This window comes from Salvelinus namaycush, chromosome 10 (assembly GCF_016432855.1).
Source record: "Salvelinus namaycush isolate Seneca chromosome 10, SaNama_1.0, whole genome shotgun sequence".
In the NCBI taxonomy this organism is placed as follows: domain Eukaryota; kingdom Metazoa; phylum Chordata; class Actinopteri; order Salmoniformes; family Salmonidae; genus Salvelinus; species Salvelinus namaycush.
In genome coordinates this window covers 45,990,715-46,010,682 of record NC_052316.1, presented here as the reverse complement: position 1 = coordinate 46,010,682, position 19,968 = coordinate 45,990,715, and the positions used below count along the sequence as shown (strand labels likewise).

The 19,968-nt window shown below is 42.6% G+C and overlaps 1 protein-coding gene across 2 annotated transcripts in view; it reads left to right on the top strand.

The window, feature by feature from the left end:
- Nucleotides 1-19,968, top strand: part of tprg1 (tumor protein p63 regulated 1) — an 80,350-nt gene that overhangs the window by 21,200 nt on the left and 39,182 nt on the right. For both annotated transcript variants that reach the window (XM_039002026.1, XM_039002025.1), the window contains exon 4: nt 7,413-7,589. In XM_039002026.1, the coding sequence (XP_038857954.1) occupies nt 7,413-7,589 (177 nt within the window). The remainder of the gene's footprint in view (nt 1-7,412; nt 7,590-19,968) is intronic.

Genomic DNA, 19,968 nt, shown 5'->3' with positions numbered 1-19,968 from the left:
GGTTGCCAGGTGGGAGTCATGAGGATTGCCAGATGGGCGTCATGAGGGTTGCCCGATGGGCGTAATGAGGGTTGCCAGGTGGGTGTAATGAGGGTTGCCCGATGGGCGTAATGAGGGTTGCCAGGTGGGCGTAATGAGGGTTGCCAGGTGGGCATAATGAGAGTTGCCAGGTGGGCGTAATGAGGGTTGCCAGGTGGGCGTAATGAGGGTTGCCAGGTGGCCGATAATGAGGGTTGCCAGGTGGGCGTCATGAGGGTTGCCAGGTGGGCGTCATGAGGGTTGCCAGGTGGGCGATAATGAGGGTTGCCAGGTGGGCGATAATGAGGGTTGCCAGGTGGGAGTCATGAGGGTTGCCCGATGGGCGTCATGAGGGTTGCCAGGTGGGCGATAATGAGGGTTGCCAGGTGGGCGATAATGAGGATTGCCAGGTGGGAGTCATGAGGGTTGCCAGGTGGGCGTCATAAGGGGTTGCCAGGACCGTCGGTTAATAAACCGGCGACGCCAAGCGCTGGAGCTGGGGTAGACGTGACAGCCTGCCTTTGGAACATCTACATTTTTAAAAGTTCTATTAAATCAATAATATCACAATAAATCCATGATTTATTTTAGGACTGAAGAAACATTATGATATGAAGAAAATGGATTTCAGAAGAACAGAATATGAGTTGGTCTACTGACTGTAGGCTTGTTCATTTATCAGACTAGATACTGTATGTTATCTGGCTACGCTCCATGTTATAGACTGTAGGCTTGTTCATTTAGCACACAAGATATGCTTATAAGTCCCCTGACATTATTTTATATGATTTTTATATTAAGAAAAATATAATTGAACTTCGCTGAATAAAATAGAAAGGATATTTATTCCCATTCTGGAGCGAGTGCTCATATGCAGTATGATATGTTGAGCGTAAACGTGATCATTTAATACAGGTCCTATACACTTGATTTAGAGTTATTTAGCAACTCTTACTCACGAGAATAATGGCGTAAATCGATAGAATGGAATGCTTCAATCTAGGTCACATCTTCTTTAGTGAAGCAAAGACATTTAGGGACAGGGGAGAAAATGCAACAACTCAAAATTAAACGGGACAGATTTTCTAATGACATCAGGAAATAGAAAAGCTGTGAAAACGACCCAACATGTTTCTGATAATATTTCAGTTCATGTTGTATGTGGTTGAAATACTGTCAGCTGTTATGATGCTGATAAAGACAGTACCTTTACAGACGGTCCCTAACTGTGGTTGAAATACTATCAGCTGTTATGATGCTGATAAAGACAGCACCTTTACAGACGGTCCCTAACTGCACATTCACATTCTCTCAAGATGCTGAAAAAAATAAATCATATTTCTCCACTCTTGTTCCCAAGTACATTTGGTGTATATTTTTACTGCAATAAATACTTAATTATGCATGAGTTAATATTACGGCTACAGTGGCAACAACAAATATGTGAACCCTTTGGAATTACCTGGATATCTGCATAAATTTGTCATAAAATTTGATCTGATCTTCATCTAAGTCACTACAATAGACAAACACAGTGTGCTTAAACTAATAACACACAAACAATTATACATTTTCATGTCTTTATTGAACACACCGTGTCAACATTCACAGTGCTGAGTGGAAAAAGTATTTGAACAATTGGATTTAATAACTGGTTGACCCTGATTTGGCAGCAATAACCTCAACCACATGTTTTCTGTAGTTGCGGATCAGACCTGCACAACGGTCAGGAGGAATTTTGGACCATTCCTCTTTACAAATCTGTTTCAGTTCAGCAATATTCTTGAGATGTCTGGTGTGAACCGCTCTCTTGAGGTCATGCCACAGCATCTCAATCGGGTTGAGGTCAGGGCCACTCCAGAAGGCGTATTTTCTTATTTTGAATCCATTCTGTTGATTTACTTCTGTGTTTTGTATCGTTGTCCTGTTGCATCACCCAACTTCTGTTGAGCTTCAATGGTCGGACAGCCTAATATTCTCCTGCAAAATGTCTTGATAAACTTGGGAATTCATTTTTCCGTCGATGATAGCAAGGTCTCCAGGCCCTGAGGCAGCAAAGCAGCTCCAAACCATGATGCTCCCTCCACCATACTTTACAGTTGAGGATGAGGTTTTGATGTTGGTGTGCTGTGCCTTTTTTTCTCCACACATAGTGTTGTGTGTTCCTTCCAAATAACTCAACTGTAGTTTCATCTGTCCACAGAATATTTTACCAGTAGCGCTGTGGAACATCCAGGTGCTCTTTTGCAAACTTCAGACGTGCAGCAATGTTTTTTTTGACAGCAGTGGCTTCTTCCGTGGTGTCCTCCCATGAACACCATTCTTGTTTAGTGTTTTACGTAATGTAGACTCGTCAACAGAGATGTTAACATGTTCCAGAGATTTCTGTAAGTCTTTAGCTGAAACTCTAGGATTCTTCTTAACCTCATTGGACATTCTGAGCTGTGCTCTTGCAGTCATCTTTGCAGGACGGCCACTCCTAGGAGTGTTGTTTGAGACATGGTACACATCAGGCAATGCTTCTTGTGAATAGTAAACTAAAATGTTGTGAGTGTTTTTTATAGGGCAGAGCAGCTCTAACCAACATCTCCAATCTCGTCTCATTGATTGGACTCCAGGTCAGCTGACTCCTGACTCCAATTAGCTTTTGGAGAAGTCATTAGCCATGTGGTTCACATACTTTTTCCTAACCTACACTGTGAATGTTTAAATGATGTATTCAATACAGACAAGAAAAATACAATAATTTGTGTGTTATTAGTTTAAGCAGACTATGTTTGTCTATTGTTGTGACTTAGATGAAGATCAGATCAAATTTTATGACCAATTTATGCAGAAATCCAGGTAGATCCAAGGTGTCACTGCATGTGAGAGGTTACAGATTTCATATTCCATTTAACTAATCTGGACAGTAGGCTACAGTTCCCTTGACCTATTTGAAGTTCCTGTCTTGTACAGTGCATTCTGAAAGTATTCAGACCCCTTGACTTTTTCCACATTTTGTTACGTTACAGCCTTATTCTAAAATTGATTAAATTATATTTTTTCCTCATCAATCTACACACAATACCCCATAATGACATCACAATACCCCATAATGACATCACAGTACCCCATAATGACAAAGCAGAAACAGGTTTTTTGACATTTTAGCAAATGTATGAAATAAAAAAACTGAAATATTACATTTACATAAGTATTCAGACCCTTTACTCAGTACTTTGTTGAAGCACATTTGGCAGTCTTCTTGTGTCTGATGCTACAAGCTTGGCCCACCTACAGTACCAGTCAAAAGTTTGGACACACCTACTCATTCAAGGGTTTTTCTTTATTTTTACTATTTTCTACATAATAGAATAACAGTGAAGACATCAAAACTATTAAATAACACATATGGAAATGTGTAGTAAGCTAAAAAAGTGTTAAACAAATCAAAATATATTTTAGATTCTTCTAAGTAGCCACTCGTTACACACTCTTGGCATTCTCTCAACCAGCTTTACCTAAAATGCTTTTCCAACAGTATGGAAGGAGTTCACACATATACTGAGCACTTGTTGGCTGATTTTCCTTCACTCTGACTCATCCCAAACCATTTCAGTTACCAGCCTGGAGGTGTCCTGTTGAAAAACAAACGATAGTCCCACTAAGTGCAAACCAGATGGGATGGCGTATCACTGCAGAGTGCTGTGGTAGCCATGCTGGTTATGTGTGCCTTGAATTCTAAATATATCACTGACAGTGTCACCAGCAAAGCACCCCCACACCACCTCCTCCATGCTTCACGGTGGGAACTACACATGCAGAGATAATCCGTTCACCTACTCTGCGTCTCACAAAGACACGGCAGTAGGAACCAAAAATCTAAAATTCGGACTCATCAGACCAAAGGACAGATTTCCCCTGTCTAATGTCCATCTTATTATTGGTGTCCTTTAGTAGTGGTTTCTTTGCAACAATTCAACCACGAAGGCCTGATTCACGCAGTCTCCTCTGAACAATTGATGTTGAGATGTGTCTGTTTCTTAAACTCTGGGAACCATTTATTTGGGCTGCAGTTTCTGAGGCTGGTAACTGTAATAAACTTCTTCTCTGCAGCAGAGGGAACTCTGGGTCTCCCTTTCCTGTGGCGGTCCTCCTGAGAGCCAGTTTCATCATAGTGCTTTGCTTTCTCTCTGCTTATTGGAGCTGTTCTTGCCATAGTATGGACTCGGTCTTTTACCAAATAGGGCTATCTTCTGTATACCTTGTCACAACACAACTGATTGGCTCAAACGCATTAAGAATGAAAGAAATTCCACAAATGAACTTTTAACAAGGTACACCTGTTAATTGGAATGCATTCCAGGTGACTACCTCATGAATCTGGTTGAGAGAATTCCAAGACTGTGCAAAGCTGTCATCAAGGCAAAGGGTGGCTACTTTGAAGAATCTCAAATATAAAATATGTTATGATTTGTTTAACACTTTTTTTGTTACTACATGATTCCATATGTGTTATTTCATAGTTTTGATGTCTTCACTATTATTCTACAATGCAGAAAATAGTAAAAATAAAGAAAAACCCTTGAATGAGTACTGTACGTTTGTCCAAACTTTTGACTGGTACAGTATATTTGGAGAGTTTCTCCCATTCTTCTCTGCAGATCCTCTCGAGCTCTGTCAGGTTGGATGGGGAGTGTTGCTGCACAGCTATTTTCTGTTCTCTCCAGAGATGTTCGATCGGGTTCAAGTCCGGGCTCTGGCTGAGCCACTCAAGGACATTCAGAGACTTGTCCCAAAGCCACTCCTGCGTTGTCTTGGCTGTGTGCTTAGGGTCGTTGTTCTGTTGGAAGGTGAACCTTTGCCCCAGTCTGAGGAGCAGGTTTGCATCAAGGATCTCTCTGTACTTTGCTTTGTTCATCTTTCCCTCGATCCTGACTAGTCTCCCAGTCCCTGCTGCTGAATAACATCAGCACTGCATGATGCTGCCACCACCATGCTTAACCGTAGGGATGGTGCCAGGTTTCCTCCAGACGCGATGCTTGACATTCAGGCCAAAGAGTTCAATCTTGGTCAAAACAGACCAGAGAATCTTGTTTCTCATGGTCTGAGAGTCCTTTAGGTGTCTTTTGGCAAAATCCAAGTGGGCTGTCATGTGCCTTTTACTGAGGAGTGGCTTCCGTCTGTCCACTCTACTATAAAGGCCTGATTGGTGGAGAGCTGCAGAGATGGTTGTCCTTCTGGAAGGTTCTCCCATCTCCACGGAGTAACTCTGGAGCTCTGTCGGAGTGACCATCAGGTTCTTGGTCACCTCCCTGCCCAAGGCCCTTCTCCCCCGATTGCTCGGTTTGTCTGGGCGGCCAGCTCTAGGAAGAGTCTTAGTTAGTCCAAACTTCATTCATTTAAGAATGATGGAGACCATTTTGTTCTTGGGGACATTTAATGATGCAGAAATGTTTTGGTACCCTTCCCCAGATCTGTGCCTCGACACAATGCCTTGGGGCTCTATGGACAATTCCATCGACCTCATGGCTTGGTTTTTGCTCTGACATGCACTGTCAACGGTGGAACCTTTATATAGACAGGTGTGTGCCTTTCCAAATCATGTCCAATCAATTGAATTTACCACAGGTGGACTCCAATCAAGTTGTAGAAAAATCTCAAGAATGGTCAATGGAAACAGGATGCACCTGAGAAAAATGTCAAGCCTCATAGCAAAAGGGTCTGAATACTTATGTAATAAACATATTTGTTTTTTATTTTTAATTAATGTGCAGAAATTTCTAAAAACCTGTTTTCTCTTCGTCATTATGGGATTTATTTTTTCCGTTTTTAATCCATTTTAAAATAAAGCTGTAATGTGACAAAATGTCAAAGGGTCCGAATACTTTCCGAGTGTAAATAGAAGAAGAATGATACATTTATGGATTTTAAGGTTCTTTTCTCTTTATTCAACCTTCCCTTCAGCCACACAATATTGAATGACCCTAAACCCACCACGGATGTAACCTTGGGGACTGCGGGTTATGAGTCAACCCGCCCAGCACTAGTCTGTGTGTCTGTTGTTTAATTCACTGATTGGCTGGAGTGAGTGTGTCTGTTTAATTCACTGATTGGCTGGACTGAGTGTGTGTGTCTGTCTAATTCACTGATTGGCTGGAGTGAGTGTGTGTGTCTGTTTAATTCACTGATTGGCTGGAGTGTCTGGTAGTAATGAATCTTCTTCTGCTATAGAAGAAGAGGAAGAGTTCATACTCTGTGTTGTTATCTGACTTGTTCAGAGGTCAAAATGGAAGTTGTTTGGAAAAAGTTTGTGGAAAATGTGTTAATGCAGTTACCAGAACAGCTGTAACGTTTTATCGGTACCAGATAATTCAGTTATTATAGAGGATGATTTTATTATTATATATTTATTATTTATATATTGTCTACATGTTATAAAGTGGTCTGAATGGGGAGGGGAAAACTGAAAACTAGCTGTTATTGGCAGATCCGTAGTGGATATTTTTTGTTTCCGCGAACAGATTTGATTAGCGGAGAAGTTGACCAAGATGTCATACCCACTCACTTTTTTTTCGTAAAGTTTTTCGGAAAGTGGTCGAAATTCAGTTGTTTATAAAATGGTAGAGATAATGTTGTTGATGCGGTTACTTGAACAGCTGTAACGTTTGATCGGTACCAGATAATTCAGTTATTATAGAGGAGGATTTCAATACGCTTTCACTTTTTTCCCCTCCTAGTTATTGGCAAAGAGGTCAATGTAGCTGATTGTAGTTTTTGTCAAAAGTGACATCATTTACAGTGAATGTTGGAAGTGATGATGTCACAATGGGGAGCTTTAGAATGTTGGAAATACATTTCCATTAAAGTGAAGAAAAAACAAACAGTTGAATAGTTTAAAAAGTATTAAATATATAAAGAAGTTATATGCAAGCAACCTAATCCAGATCAGTCTACACGTTATAAAGTGGTCTGAGTGGGGAGGGGAAAACAGAAAACTAGCTGTTATTGGCAGAGAGATTTGGAACTCTCTTTCTTATTGGTCTATTAACTAATTGATCACCTGGTGATGTCACAAGGCAGGCCAAAACTCCATTCCACCAAAAACAATCTGACATTTCAGGCAGTCTTTTCAAACAGCTCTTACACGTAAAGGGCATTATCATAATTTTCACAGTATTATTCCAATCTCATAGTGTTGGAAATCACTTTATTGACTGCACTGGGCCTTTAAAGGTCATTTCCAATTGTGCCAATAAATGCAGCGTTTACCGTGAATGCAGTCTCCGCTAACGCGGAAAACATTGCCTTTCAATTTAAATCACGCTGTAATGCTGAACTTCCGCGATGCAGATTGAGTAGAGCCCTTACTTTGTTAAGTAAATGATAAATACTTAACCTCTATTCTCCAGGGTTGACCATTGGAACAACGAGAAAGAGCGTGTCGTGCTGATCACAGACACCTCCCTGCTGGTCTGTAAGTACGACTTCGTCATGCTCAACATTGAGCAGATACAGAAAATCCCTCTCAACTTCATAGACCGCATCTCCCATGGCAACTTCAGCTTCCCTCAGCGGTCTCTCCTCACGTGAGTACCCCTCTCCTCCTCTCTCCTCTCCTCTCTCCTCCTTTCCTCTCCTCCTCACGTGAGTACCCCTCCCTCTCCTCCTCTTCTCTCCTCTCCTTTCCTCTCTCCTTTCCTCCTCCTCTCCTCTCCTCACGTGAGTACCCCTCCCTTCCATCTCCATCACTCCCTCTCCTCTTCCTCTTCCTCCTCCTCCTCCTCCTTATCCCTTTCCCTCCTGTCCAATAGTCATCTACAATCATTTCCCCTGCCCAACTATTAGCAGCAATGCTTTTCTAACAGCTGGTTTTGTCCGTGTTCATATTTCCATAGGCCTACAAATAATAAACCGCCTGTACTAGCTGTTGTCATCCCAACTGTCAACTGCTCTATCTCTGTATATTCAGGGCCAGAGGGCCGATTCTGACTTAGGAATGTACACCTTTCCTACGCACTTCTCAGTATTTGTTATTCAGGCTTACCTCAGTCGCATAACGTTTGCTCTGCAGGTTTGGCTACCTCCTGCTCTCTGAATACATTTCATTTAACCACTAAAAACTCACTTGCTGGCCAACAGCTTTCATTTTTTATTAAGGAGAGGATCAGCTTTATGATTGTAGATAGATTGTTGTTTCCATCAATGTAATTGTCTGCATCATTTCCAATCCCCCATATATTTTTGGGGTAAACCTACCTACCTACCTACCTACCTACCTACCTACCTACCTACCTACCTACCTACCTACCTACCTACCTACCTACCTACCTACCTACCTACACACACACACACACACACACACACACACACACACACACACACACACACACACACACACACACACACACACACACACACACACACATACACACATACATACATACACACATACACACATACACACATACATACATATATACATATATACATATATATATATATATATATACATATATACATACATATACACAGCTGAAGTCGGAAGTTTACTTACACCTTAGCCAAATACATTTAAACTCCGTTTTTCAGAATTCCTGACATTTAATCCTAGTAAAAATTCCCTGTCTTAGGTGAGTTAGGATCACCACTTTATTTTAAGAATGTGAAATGTCAGAATAATAGTGGAGAGAATTATTTATTTCAGCTTTTATTTCTTTCATCACATTCCCAGTGGGTCAGAAGTTTACATACACTCAATTAGTATTTGGTAGCATTGCCTTTAAATTGTTTAACTTGGGTCAAATGTTTCGGGTAGCCTTCCACAAGCTTCCCACAATAAGTTGGGTGAATTTTCGCCCATTTCTCCTGACAGAGCTCGTGTAACTGAGTCAGGTTTGTAGGCCTTCTTGCTCACGCACACTTTTTCAGTTCTGCCCACAATTTATTTATGGGATTGAGGTCAGGGCTTTGTGATGGCCACTCAATACCTTGACTTTGTTGTCCTTAAGCCATTTTGCCACAACTTTGGGAGTATGCTTTTAAACTCTGGAAGACCCATTTGCGACCAAGCTTTAACTTTCTGACTGATGTCTTGAGATGTTGCTTCAATATATTCTTCAGCTTGCAAGCCTCCCCCTTTTTCCTCCAAACATAACAATGGTCATTATGGCCAAACAGTTCTATTTTTCTTTCATCAGACCAGAGGACATTTCTCCAAAAAGTACGATCTTTGTCCCCATGTGCAGTTGCAAACCGTAGTCTGGCTTTTTTATGGCGGTTTTGGAGCAGTGGCTTCTTCCTTGCTGAGCGGCCTTTCAGGTTATGTCGATATAGGACTCGTTTTCCTGTGGATATAGATACTTTTGTACCTGTTTCCTCCAGCTTCTTCACAACGTCCTTTGCTGTTGTTCTGGGATTGATTTGCACTTTTCACACCAAAATACGTTCATCTCGAGGAGACAGAAAGCGTCTCCTTCCTGAGCGGTATGACGGCTGAGTGGTCCCATGGTGTTTATACTTGCGTACTATTGTTTGTACAGATGAACGTGGTACCTTCAGGCATTTGGAAATTGCTCCCAAGGATGAACCAGACTTGTGGAGGTCTAGAATGTTTTTCCTGAGGTCTTGGCTGATTTCTTTTGATTTTCCCATGATGTCAAGCAAAGAGGCAGTTTGAAGGCAGGCCTTGAAATACATCCACAGGTACACCTCCAATTGACTCAAATGATGTCAATTAGCCTATCAGAAGCTTCTAAAGCCATGACATAATTTTCTGGAATTTTCCAAGCTGTTTAAAGGCACAGTCAACTTAGTATATGTAAACATCCGACCCACTGGAATTGTGATACAGTGAATTATACGTGAAATAATCTGTCTGTAAACAACTGTTGGAAAAATGACTTGTGTCATGCACAAAGTAGATGTCCTAACTGACTTGCCAAAACTATAGTTTGTTAACAAGAAATTTGTGGAGTGGTTGAAAAACGAGTTTTAATGACTCCAACCTATGTGTATGTAAACTTCCGACTTCAACTGTACCTTGAGGATCTGTTTGGAAAATGTTCACATTTGGATCAAAATTACTGTTAATTAATATCATCACCCCTTTTGAATGTCTTTACCCATGGGAGAAGTACATTTCGCCCCCCCAGTTCTTTTTCCACAAAACTTCATCTAAAATTGTTGAATGAGTTTCCTGTGAACAATACATATTATATTCCTTCGCTTTTAGCCAGGTAAATACTGATTGTCTTTTCTTATTATCTGCTAGGCCATTACAATTATAACTGGCTATACTTATTTGACCATTTACCATAATGAGACACAAGTTTCAATTCTATTTATCATAATATATGTTTGTAAATGTAGTAACATGATGATGGCAGTATTAACAGTGGTTGGAGGTGGAAGTATTAGCAGTGGTTGGAGGGGGAAGTATTAGCAGTGGTTGGAGGGGAAGTATTAACAGTGGTTTGAGGTGGAAGTATTATCAGTGGTTGGAGGTGGAAGTATTAGCAGTGGTTGGAGGTGGAAGTATTAGCAGTGGTTGGAGGGGGAAGTATTAACAGTGGTTGGAGGTGGAAGTATTAGCAGTGGTTGGAGGGGGAAGTATTAACAGTGGTTGGAGGTGGAAGTATTAACAGTGGTTTGAGGTGGAAGTATTATCAGTGGTTGGAGGTGGAAGTATTAGCAGTGGTTGGAGGTGGAAGTATTAGCAGTGGTTGGAGGGGGAAGTATTAACAGTGGTTGGAGGTGGAAGTATTAGCAGTGGTTGGAGGGGGAAGTATTAGCAGTGGTTGGAGGTGGAAGTATTAGCAGTGGTTGGAGGGGGAAGTATTAGCAGTGGTTGGAGGGGGAAGTATTAGCAGTGGTTGGAGGTGGAAGTATTAACAGTGGTTGGAAGGGGAAGTATTAGCAGTGGTTGTAGGGGGAAGTATTAGCAGTGGTTGTAGGGGGAAGTATTAGCAGTGGTTGTAGGGGGAAGTATTAGCAGTGGTTGGAGGTGGCAGTATTAGCAGTGGTTGGAGGTGGAAGTATTAGCAGTGGTTGGAGGTGGAAGTATTAACAGTGGTTGGAGGGGGAAGTATTAGCAGTGGTTGTAGGGGGAAGTATTAGCAGTGGTTGTAGGGGGAAGTATTAGCAGTGGTTGTAGGGGGAAGTATTAGCAGTGGTTGGAGGTGGCAGTATTAGCAGTGGTTGGAGGTGGAAGTATTAGCAGTGGTTGGAGGTGGAAGTATTAACAGTGGTTGGAGGGGGAAGTATTAGCAGTGGTTGGAGGTGGAAGTATTATCAGTGGTTGGAGGTGGAAGTATTAACAGTGGTTGGAGGGGGAAGTATTAACAGTGGTTGGAGGGGGAAGTATTAACAGTGGTTGGAGGGGGAAGTATTAGCAGTGGTTGGAGGGGGAAGTATTAACAGTGGTTGGAGGTGGAAGTATTAGCAGTGGTTGGAGGTGGCAGTATTAGCAGTGGTTGGAGGGGGAAGTATTAGCAGTGGTTGGAGGTGACAGTATTAGCAGTGGTTGGAGGGGGAAGTATTAACAGTGGTTGGAGGGGGAAGTATTAGCAGTGGTTGGAGGGGGAAGTATTAACAGTGGTTGGAGGGGGAAGTATTAGCAGTGGTTGGAGGGGGAAGTATTAGCAGTGGTTGGAGGTGGCAGTATTAACAGTGGTTGGAGGTGGAAGTATTAACAGTGGTTGGAGGTGGCAGTATTAGCAGTGGTTGGAGGGGGAAGTATTAGCAGTGGTTGGAGGTGGCAGTATTAGCAGTGGTTGGAGGTGGAGATATTAGCAGTGGTTGGAGGTGGAAGTATTAACAGTGGTTTGAGGTGGAAGTATTATCAGTGGTTGGAGGTGGAAGTATTAGCAGTGGTTGGAGGGGGAAGTATTAGCAGTGGTTGGAGGGGGAAGTATTAACAGTGGTTGGAGGTGGAAGTATTAGCAGTGGTTGGAGGGGGAAGTATTAACAGTGGTTGGAGGGGGAAGTATTAACAGTGGTTGGAGGGGGAAGTATTAGCAGTGGTTGGAGGTGGAAGTATTAGCAGTGGTTGGAGGTGGAAGTATTAACAGTGGTTGGAGGGGGAAGTATTAACAGTGGTTGGAGGGGGAAGTATTAGCAGTGGTTGGAGGGGGAAGTATTAACAGTGGTTGGAGGTGGCAGTATTAGCAGTGGTTGGAGGGGGAAGTATTAACAGTGGTTGGAGGGGGAAGTATTAACAGTGGTTGGAGGTGGCAGTATTAGCAGTGGTTGGAGGGGAAGTATTAGCAGTGGTTGGAGGGGTAAGTATTAACAGTGGTTGGAGGTGGAAGTATTAACAGTGGTTGGAGGTGGCAGTATTAGCAGTGGTTGGAGGGGGAAGTATTGGTTGGAGGTGGCAGTATTATCGGTGGTTGTCGGGGGAAGTATTAGCAGTGGTTGTCGGGGGAAGTATTAGCAGTGGTTGGAGGGGGAAGTATTAGCAGTGGTTGTACGGGGAAGTATTATCAGTGGTTGTAGGGGGAAGTATTAGCAGTGGTTGGAGGTGGCAGTATTATCGGTGGTTGTCGGGGGAAGTATTAGCAGTGGTTGTCGGGGGAAGTATTAGCAGTGGTTGTAGGGGGAAGTATTAGCAGTGGTTGTAGGGGGAAGTATTAGCAGTGGTTGGAGGGGGAAGTATTAACAGTGGTTGTAAGGGGAAGTATTAGCAGTGGTTGTCGGGGGAAGTATTAGCAGTGGTTGGAGGGGGAAGTATTAGCAGTGGTTGTCGGGGGAAGTATTAGCAGTGGTTGTAGGGGGAAGTATTAGCAGTGGTTGTAGGGGGAAGTATTAGCAGTGGTTGTAGGGGGAAGTATTAGCAGTGGTTGGAGGGGGAAGTATTAACAGTGGTTGGAGGGGGGAAGTATTAGCAGTGGTTGTAGGGAGAAGTATTAACAGTGGTTGTAGGGGGGAAGTATTAGCAGTGGTTGGAGGTGGAAGTGTTAGCAGTGGTTGTAGGGGGGAAGTATTAGCAGTGGTTGGAGGTGGAAGTATTAGCAGTGGTTGTAGGGGGAAGTATTAGCAGTGGTTGTAGGGGGGAAGTATTAGCAGTGGTTGGAGGTGGCAGTATTAGCAGTGGTTGTAGGGGGAAGTATTAGCAGTGGTTGTAGGGGGGAAGTATTAGCAGTGGTTGGAGGTGGCAGTATTAGCAGTGGTTGTAGGGGGAAGTATTAGCAGTGGTTGTAGGGGGGAAGTTATCAATGAAATTAGACTTAGATGATTGCCATTCAAAAAAAGAGAGGGAGATGTAACATTTTTTGGGGGGCCAGAGTAAACTGTATCAGGGGTAGGATTGGGAGAGAATGTGAAAGGGGGAGAGTGAGTGAGGAAGAGATGGGTCTAGGATGTAAAGACTTTTACAGAGACCAAGGCCAGTGACGGTGTAGTTGTCTTGCCTGTTCATTGGACCGTTCTGTACTGTGCAGGACCAGGATCTACTATGGAGCTTTCGCTCCCCTTAGTGTTTAACACACACACCAACACCTCCTTAATCTGGATCTTATTCTGGATCCCCGTTAGCTGACACTTTCAACCGATCCCTGACCCGGCTCCCCTTAGTGTTTAACACACACACCAACACCTCCTTAATCTGGATCTTATTCTGGATCCCCGTTAGCTGACACTTTCAACCGATCCCTGACCCGGCTCCCCTTAGTGTTTAACACACACACCAACACCTCCTTAATCTGGATCTTATTCTGGATCTTCATTTGGATCCCCATTAGCTGACACTTTCAACCAATCCCTGACCCGGTCTGTAATACCAACTTGTTTCAACCATAGTCCCCGTGCCCAAGGACGCCAAGGTAAACTTCCTAAATTACTTTTGCCCGTAGCACATCTAAAGCCATTAAATGCTTTGAAAGGCTGGTCATGGCTCAGATCAACACCATCATCCCAGACACCCTGGACCCACTCCAATTTGCATACCGCCCTAACAGATCCACAGATGATGCAATCTCTATTGCATATAGTCTAATCTCAATCTGCATATAGTCATGTTATTACCTGGTACTCCCTGTATATATAGATAGCCATGTTATTACCTGGTACTCCCTGTATATATAGATAGCCATGTTATTACCTGGTACTCTCTGTATATATAGATAGCCATGTTATTACCTGGTACTCTCTGTATATAGTCATGTTATTACCTGGTGCTCCCTGTATATAGTCATGTTATTACCTGGTGCTCCCTGTATATATAGATAGTCATGTTATTACCTGGTGCTCCCTGTATATATAGATAGCCATGTTATTACCTGGTGCTCCCTGTACATATAGATAGTCATGTTATTACCTGGTGCTCCCTGTATATAGCCATGTTATTACCTTGTGCTCCCTGTATATATAGATAGTCATGTTATTACCTGGTGCTCCCTGTATATATAGATAGTCATGTTATTACCTGGTGCTCCCTGTATATATAGATAGTCATGTTATTACCTGGTGCTCCCTGTATATATAGATAGCCATGTTATTACCTGGTGCTCCCTGTATATAGTCATGTTATTACCTGGTGCTCCCTGTATATAGTCATGTTATTACCTGGTGCTCCCTGTATATAGCCATGTTATTACCTGGTACTTCCTGTATATAGCCATGTTATTACCTGGTACTCCCTGTATATAGATAGTCATGTTATTACCTGGTGCTCCCTGTATATAGCCATGTTATTACCTGGTGCTCCCTGTATATATAGATAGCCATGTTATTACCTGGTTCTCCCTGTATATAGCCATGTTATTACCTGGTGCTCCCTGTATATATAGATAGCCATGTTATTACCTGGTTCTCCCTGTATATAGCCATGTTATTACCTGGTGCTCCCTGTATATAGTCATGTTATTACCTGATACTCCCTGTATATAGTCATGTTATTACCTGGTGCTCCCTGTATATAGCCATGTTATTACCTGGTGCTCCCTGTATATAGCCATGTTATTACCTGGTGCTCCCTGTATATAGCCATGTTATTACCTGGTGCTCCCTGTATATATAGATAGTCATGTTATTACCTGGTGCTCCCTGTATATAGCCATGTTATTACCTGGTGCTCCCTGTATATATAGATAGCCATGTTATTACCTGGTTCTCCCTGTATATAGCCATGTTATTACCTGGTGCTCCCTGTATATAGCCATGTTATTACCTGGTGCTCCCTGTATATATAGATAGCCATGTTATTACCTGGTGCTCCCTGTACATATAGATAGTCATGTTATTACCTGGTGCTCCCTGTATATCTAGATAGCCATGTTATTACCTGGTGCTCCCTGTATATCTAGATAGCCATGTTATTACCTGGTGCTCCCTGTATATCTAGATAGCCATGTTATTACCTGGTGCTCCCTGTATATCTAGATAGTCATGTTATTACCTGGTGCTCCCTGTATATATAGATAGTCATGTTATTACCTGGTGCTCCCTGTATATAGCCATGTTATTACCTGGTACTCCCTGTATATAGCCATGTTATTACCTGGTGCTCCCTGTATATAGCCATGTTATTACCTGGTGCTCCCTGTATATATAGATAGTCATGTTATTACCTGGTGCTCCCTGTATATAGATAGTCATGTTATTACCTGGTGCTCCCTGTATATCTAGATAGTCATGTTATTACCTGGTGCTCCCTGTATATCTAGATAGCCATGTTATTACCTGGTGCTCCCTGTATATCTAGATAGTCATGTTATTACCTGGTGCTCCCTGTATATATAGATAGTCATGTTATTACCTGGTACTCCCTGTATATAGCCATGTTATTACCTGGTACTCCCTGTATATAGCCATGTTCTTACCTGGTACTCCCTGTATATAGCCATGTTATTACCTGGTACTCCCTGTATATATAGATAGCCATGTTATTACCTGGTGCTCCCTGTATATATAGATAGTCATGTTATTACCTGGTGCTCCCTGTATATATAGATAGCCATGTTATTACCTGGTACTCCCTGTATATATAGATAGTCATGTTATTACCTGATACTCCCTGTATATAGCCATGTTATTACCTGGTACTCACTGTATATAGCCATGTTATTACCTGGTACTTCCTGTATATAGCCATGTTATTACCTGGTACTCCCTGTATATCTAGATAGTCATGTTATTACCTGGTGCTCCCTGTATATCTAGATAGCCATGTTATTACCTGGTGCTCCCTGTATATCTAGATAGTCATGTTATTACCTGGTGCTCCCTGTATATATAGATAGTCATGTTATTACCTGGTGCTCCCTGTATATAGCCATGTTATTACCTGGTACTCCCTGTATATAGCCATGTTATTACCTGGTACTCCCTGTATATAGATAGCCATGTTATTACCTGGTGCTCCCTGTACATATAGATAGTCATGTTATTACCTGGTACTCTCTGTATATAGTCATGTTATTACCTGGTGCTCCCTGTATATATAGATAGTCATGTTATTACCTGGTGCTCCCTGTATATATAGATAGTCATGTTATTACCTGGTGCTCCCTGTATATATAGATAGTCATGTTATTACCTGGTGCTCCCTGTATATAGATAGCCATGTTATTACCTGGTGCTCCCTGTATATATAGATAGTCATGTTATTACCTGGTGCTCCCTGTATATAGATAGTCATGTTATTACCTGGTGCTCCCTGTATATATAGATAGCCATGTTATTACCTGGTGCTCCCTGTATATATAGATAGTCATGTTATTACCTGGTACTCCCTGTATATAGCCATGTTCTTACCTGGTACTCCCTGTATATATAGATAGCCATGTTATTACCTGGTACTCCCTGTATATATAGATAGCCATGTTATTACCTGGTGCTCCCTGTATATATAGATAGTCATGTTATTACCTGGTGCTCCCTGTATATATAGATAGCCATGTTATTACCTGGTACTCCCTGTATATATAGATAGGCATGTTATTACCTGGTGCTCCCTGTATATAGATAGCCATGTTATTACCTGGTGCTCCCTGTATATATAGATAGTCATGTTATTACCTGATACTCCCTGTATATAGCCATGTTATTACCTGGTACTCACTGTATATAGCCATGTTATTACCTGGTACTTCCTGTATATAGCCATGTTATTACCTGGTACTCCCTGTATATCTAGATAGTCATGTTATTACCTGGTGCTCCCTGTATATCTAGATAGCCATGTTATTACCTGGTGCTCCCTGTATATCTAGATAGTCATGTTATTACCTGGTGCTCCCTGTATATATAGATAGTCATGTTATTACCTGGTGCTCCCTGTATATAGCCATGTTATTACCTGGTACTCCCTGTATATAGCCATGTTATTACCTGGTGCTCCCTGTATATAGCCATGTTATTACCTGGTGCTCCCTGTATATATAGATAGCCATGTTATTACCTGGTGCTCCCTGTACATATAGATAGTCATGTTATTACCTGGTGCTCCCTGTATATATAGATAGTCATGTTATTACCTGGTGCTCCCTGTATATAGATAGTCATGTTATTACCTGGTGCTCCCTGTATATATAGATAGTCATGTTATTACCTGGTGCTCCCTGTATATAGCCATGTTATTACCTGGTACTCCCTGTATATAGCCATGTTATTACCTGGTACTCCCTGTATATAGCCATGTTCTTACCTGGTACTCCCTGTATATAGCCATGTTATTACCTGGTACTCCCTGTATATCTAGATAGCCATGTTATTACCTGGTGCTCCCTGTATATATAGATAGTCATGTTATTACCTGGTGCTCCCTGTATATATAGATAACCATGTTATTACCTGGTACTCCCTGTATATATAGATAGGCATGTTATTACCTGGTGCTCCCTGTATATAGATAGCCATGTTATTACCTGGTGCTCCCTGTATATATAGATAGTCATGTTATTACCTGATACTCCCTGTATATAGCCATGTTATTACCTGGTACTCACTGTATATAGCCATGTTATTACCTGGTACTTCCTGTATATAGCCATGTTATTACCTGGTACTCCCTGTATATAGATAGTCATGTTATTACCTGGTGCTCCCTGTATATAGTCATGTTATTACCTGGTACTCCCTGTATATAGCCATGTTATTACCTGGTGCTCCCTGTACATATAGATAGCCATGTTATTACCTGGTACTCATGTGTCATGTGATGCTGCAAGGGGAGGGAGAGTTAAATGTGTCATGTGATGCTGCAGGGGAGGGAGAGTTAAATGTGTCATGTGATGCTGCAGGGGAGGGATAGTTAAATGTGTCATGTGATGCTGCAGGGGAGGGAGAGTTAAATGTGTCATGTGATGCTGCAGGGGAGGGAGAGTTAAATGTGTCATGTGATGCTGCAGGGGAGGGAGAGTTAAATGTGTCATGTGATGCTGCAGGGGAGGGAGAGTTAAATGTGTCATGTGATGCTGCAGGGGAGGGAGAGTTAAATGTGTCATGTGATGCTGCAGGGGAGGGAGAGTTAAATGTGTCATGTGATGCTGCGAGGGAGAGTTAAATGTGTCATGTGATGCTGCAGGGGAGGGAGAGTTAAATATGTCATGTGATGCTGCAGGGGAGGGAGAGTTAAATGTGTCATGTGATGCTGCAGGGGAGGGCGAGTTAAATGTGTCATGTGATGCTGCAAGGGAGGGAGAGTTAAATGTGTCATGTGATGCTGCAGGGGAGGGAGAGTTAAATGTGTCATGTGATGCTGCAAAGGAGGGAGAGTTAAATGTGTCATGTGATGCTGCAGGGGAGGGAGAGTTAAATGTGTCATGTGATGCTGCAGGGGAGGGAGAGTTAAATGTGTCATGTGATGCTGCAAGGGAGGGAGAGTTAAATGTGTCATGTGATGCTGCAAGGGAGGGAGAGTTAAATGTGTCATGTGATGCTGCAAAGGAGGGAGAGTTAAATGTGGCATGTGATGCTGCAGGGGAGGGAGAGTTAAATGTGTCATGTGATGCTGCAAAGGAGGGAGAGTTAAATGTGTCATGTGATGCTGCAGGGGAGGGAGAGTTAAATGTGTCATGTGATGCTGCAAAGGAGGGAGAGTTAAATGTGTCATGTGATGCTGCAAAGGGGAGGGAGAGTTAAATGTGTCATGTGATGCTGCAAGGGAGGGAGAGTTAAATGTGTCATGTGATGCTGCAGGGGAGGGAGAGTTAAATGTGTCATGTGATGCTGCAGGGGAGGGAGAGTTAAATGTGTCATGTGATGCTGCAAGGGGAGGGAGAGTTAAATGTGTCATGTGATGCTGCAGGGAGGGAGAGTTAAATGTGTCATGTGATGCTGCAGGGGAGGGAGAGTTAAATGTGTCATGTGATGCTGCAAGGGGAGGGAGAGTTAAATGTGTCATGTGATGCTGCAAGGGGAGGGAGAGTTAAATGTGTCATGTGATGCTGCAGGGGAGGGAGAGTTAAATGTGTCATGTGATGCTGCAGGGGAGGGAGAGTTAAATGTGTCATGTGATGCTGCGAGGGAGAGTTAAATGTGTCATGTGATGCTGCAGGGGAGGGAGAGTTAAATATGTCATGTGATGCTGCAGGGGAGGGAGAGTTAAATGTGTCATGTGATGCTGCAGGGGAGGGCGAGTTAAATGTGTCATGTGATGCTGCAAGGGAGGGAGAGTTAAATGTGTCATGTGATGCTGCAGGGGAGGGAGAGTTAAATGTGTCATGTGATGCTGCAAAGGAGGGAGAGTTAAATGTGTCATGTGATGCTGCAGGGGAGGGAGAGTTAAATGTGTCATGTGATGCTGCAGGGGAGGGAGAGTTAAATGTGTCATGTGATGCTGCAAGGGAGGGAGAGTTAAATGTGTCATGTGATGCTGCAAGGGAGGGAGAGTTAAATGTGTCATGTGATGCTGCAAAGGAGGGAGAGTTAAATGTGTCATGTGATGCTGCAGGGGAGGGAGAGTTAAATGTGTCATGTGATGCTGCAAAGGAGGGAGAGTTAAATGTGGCATGTGATGCTGCAGGG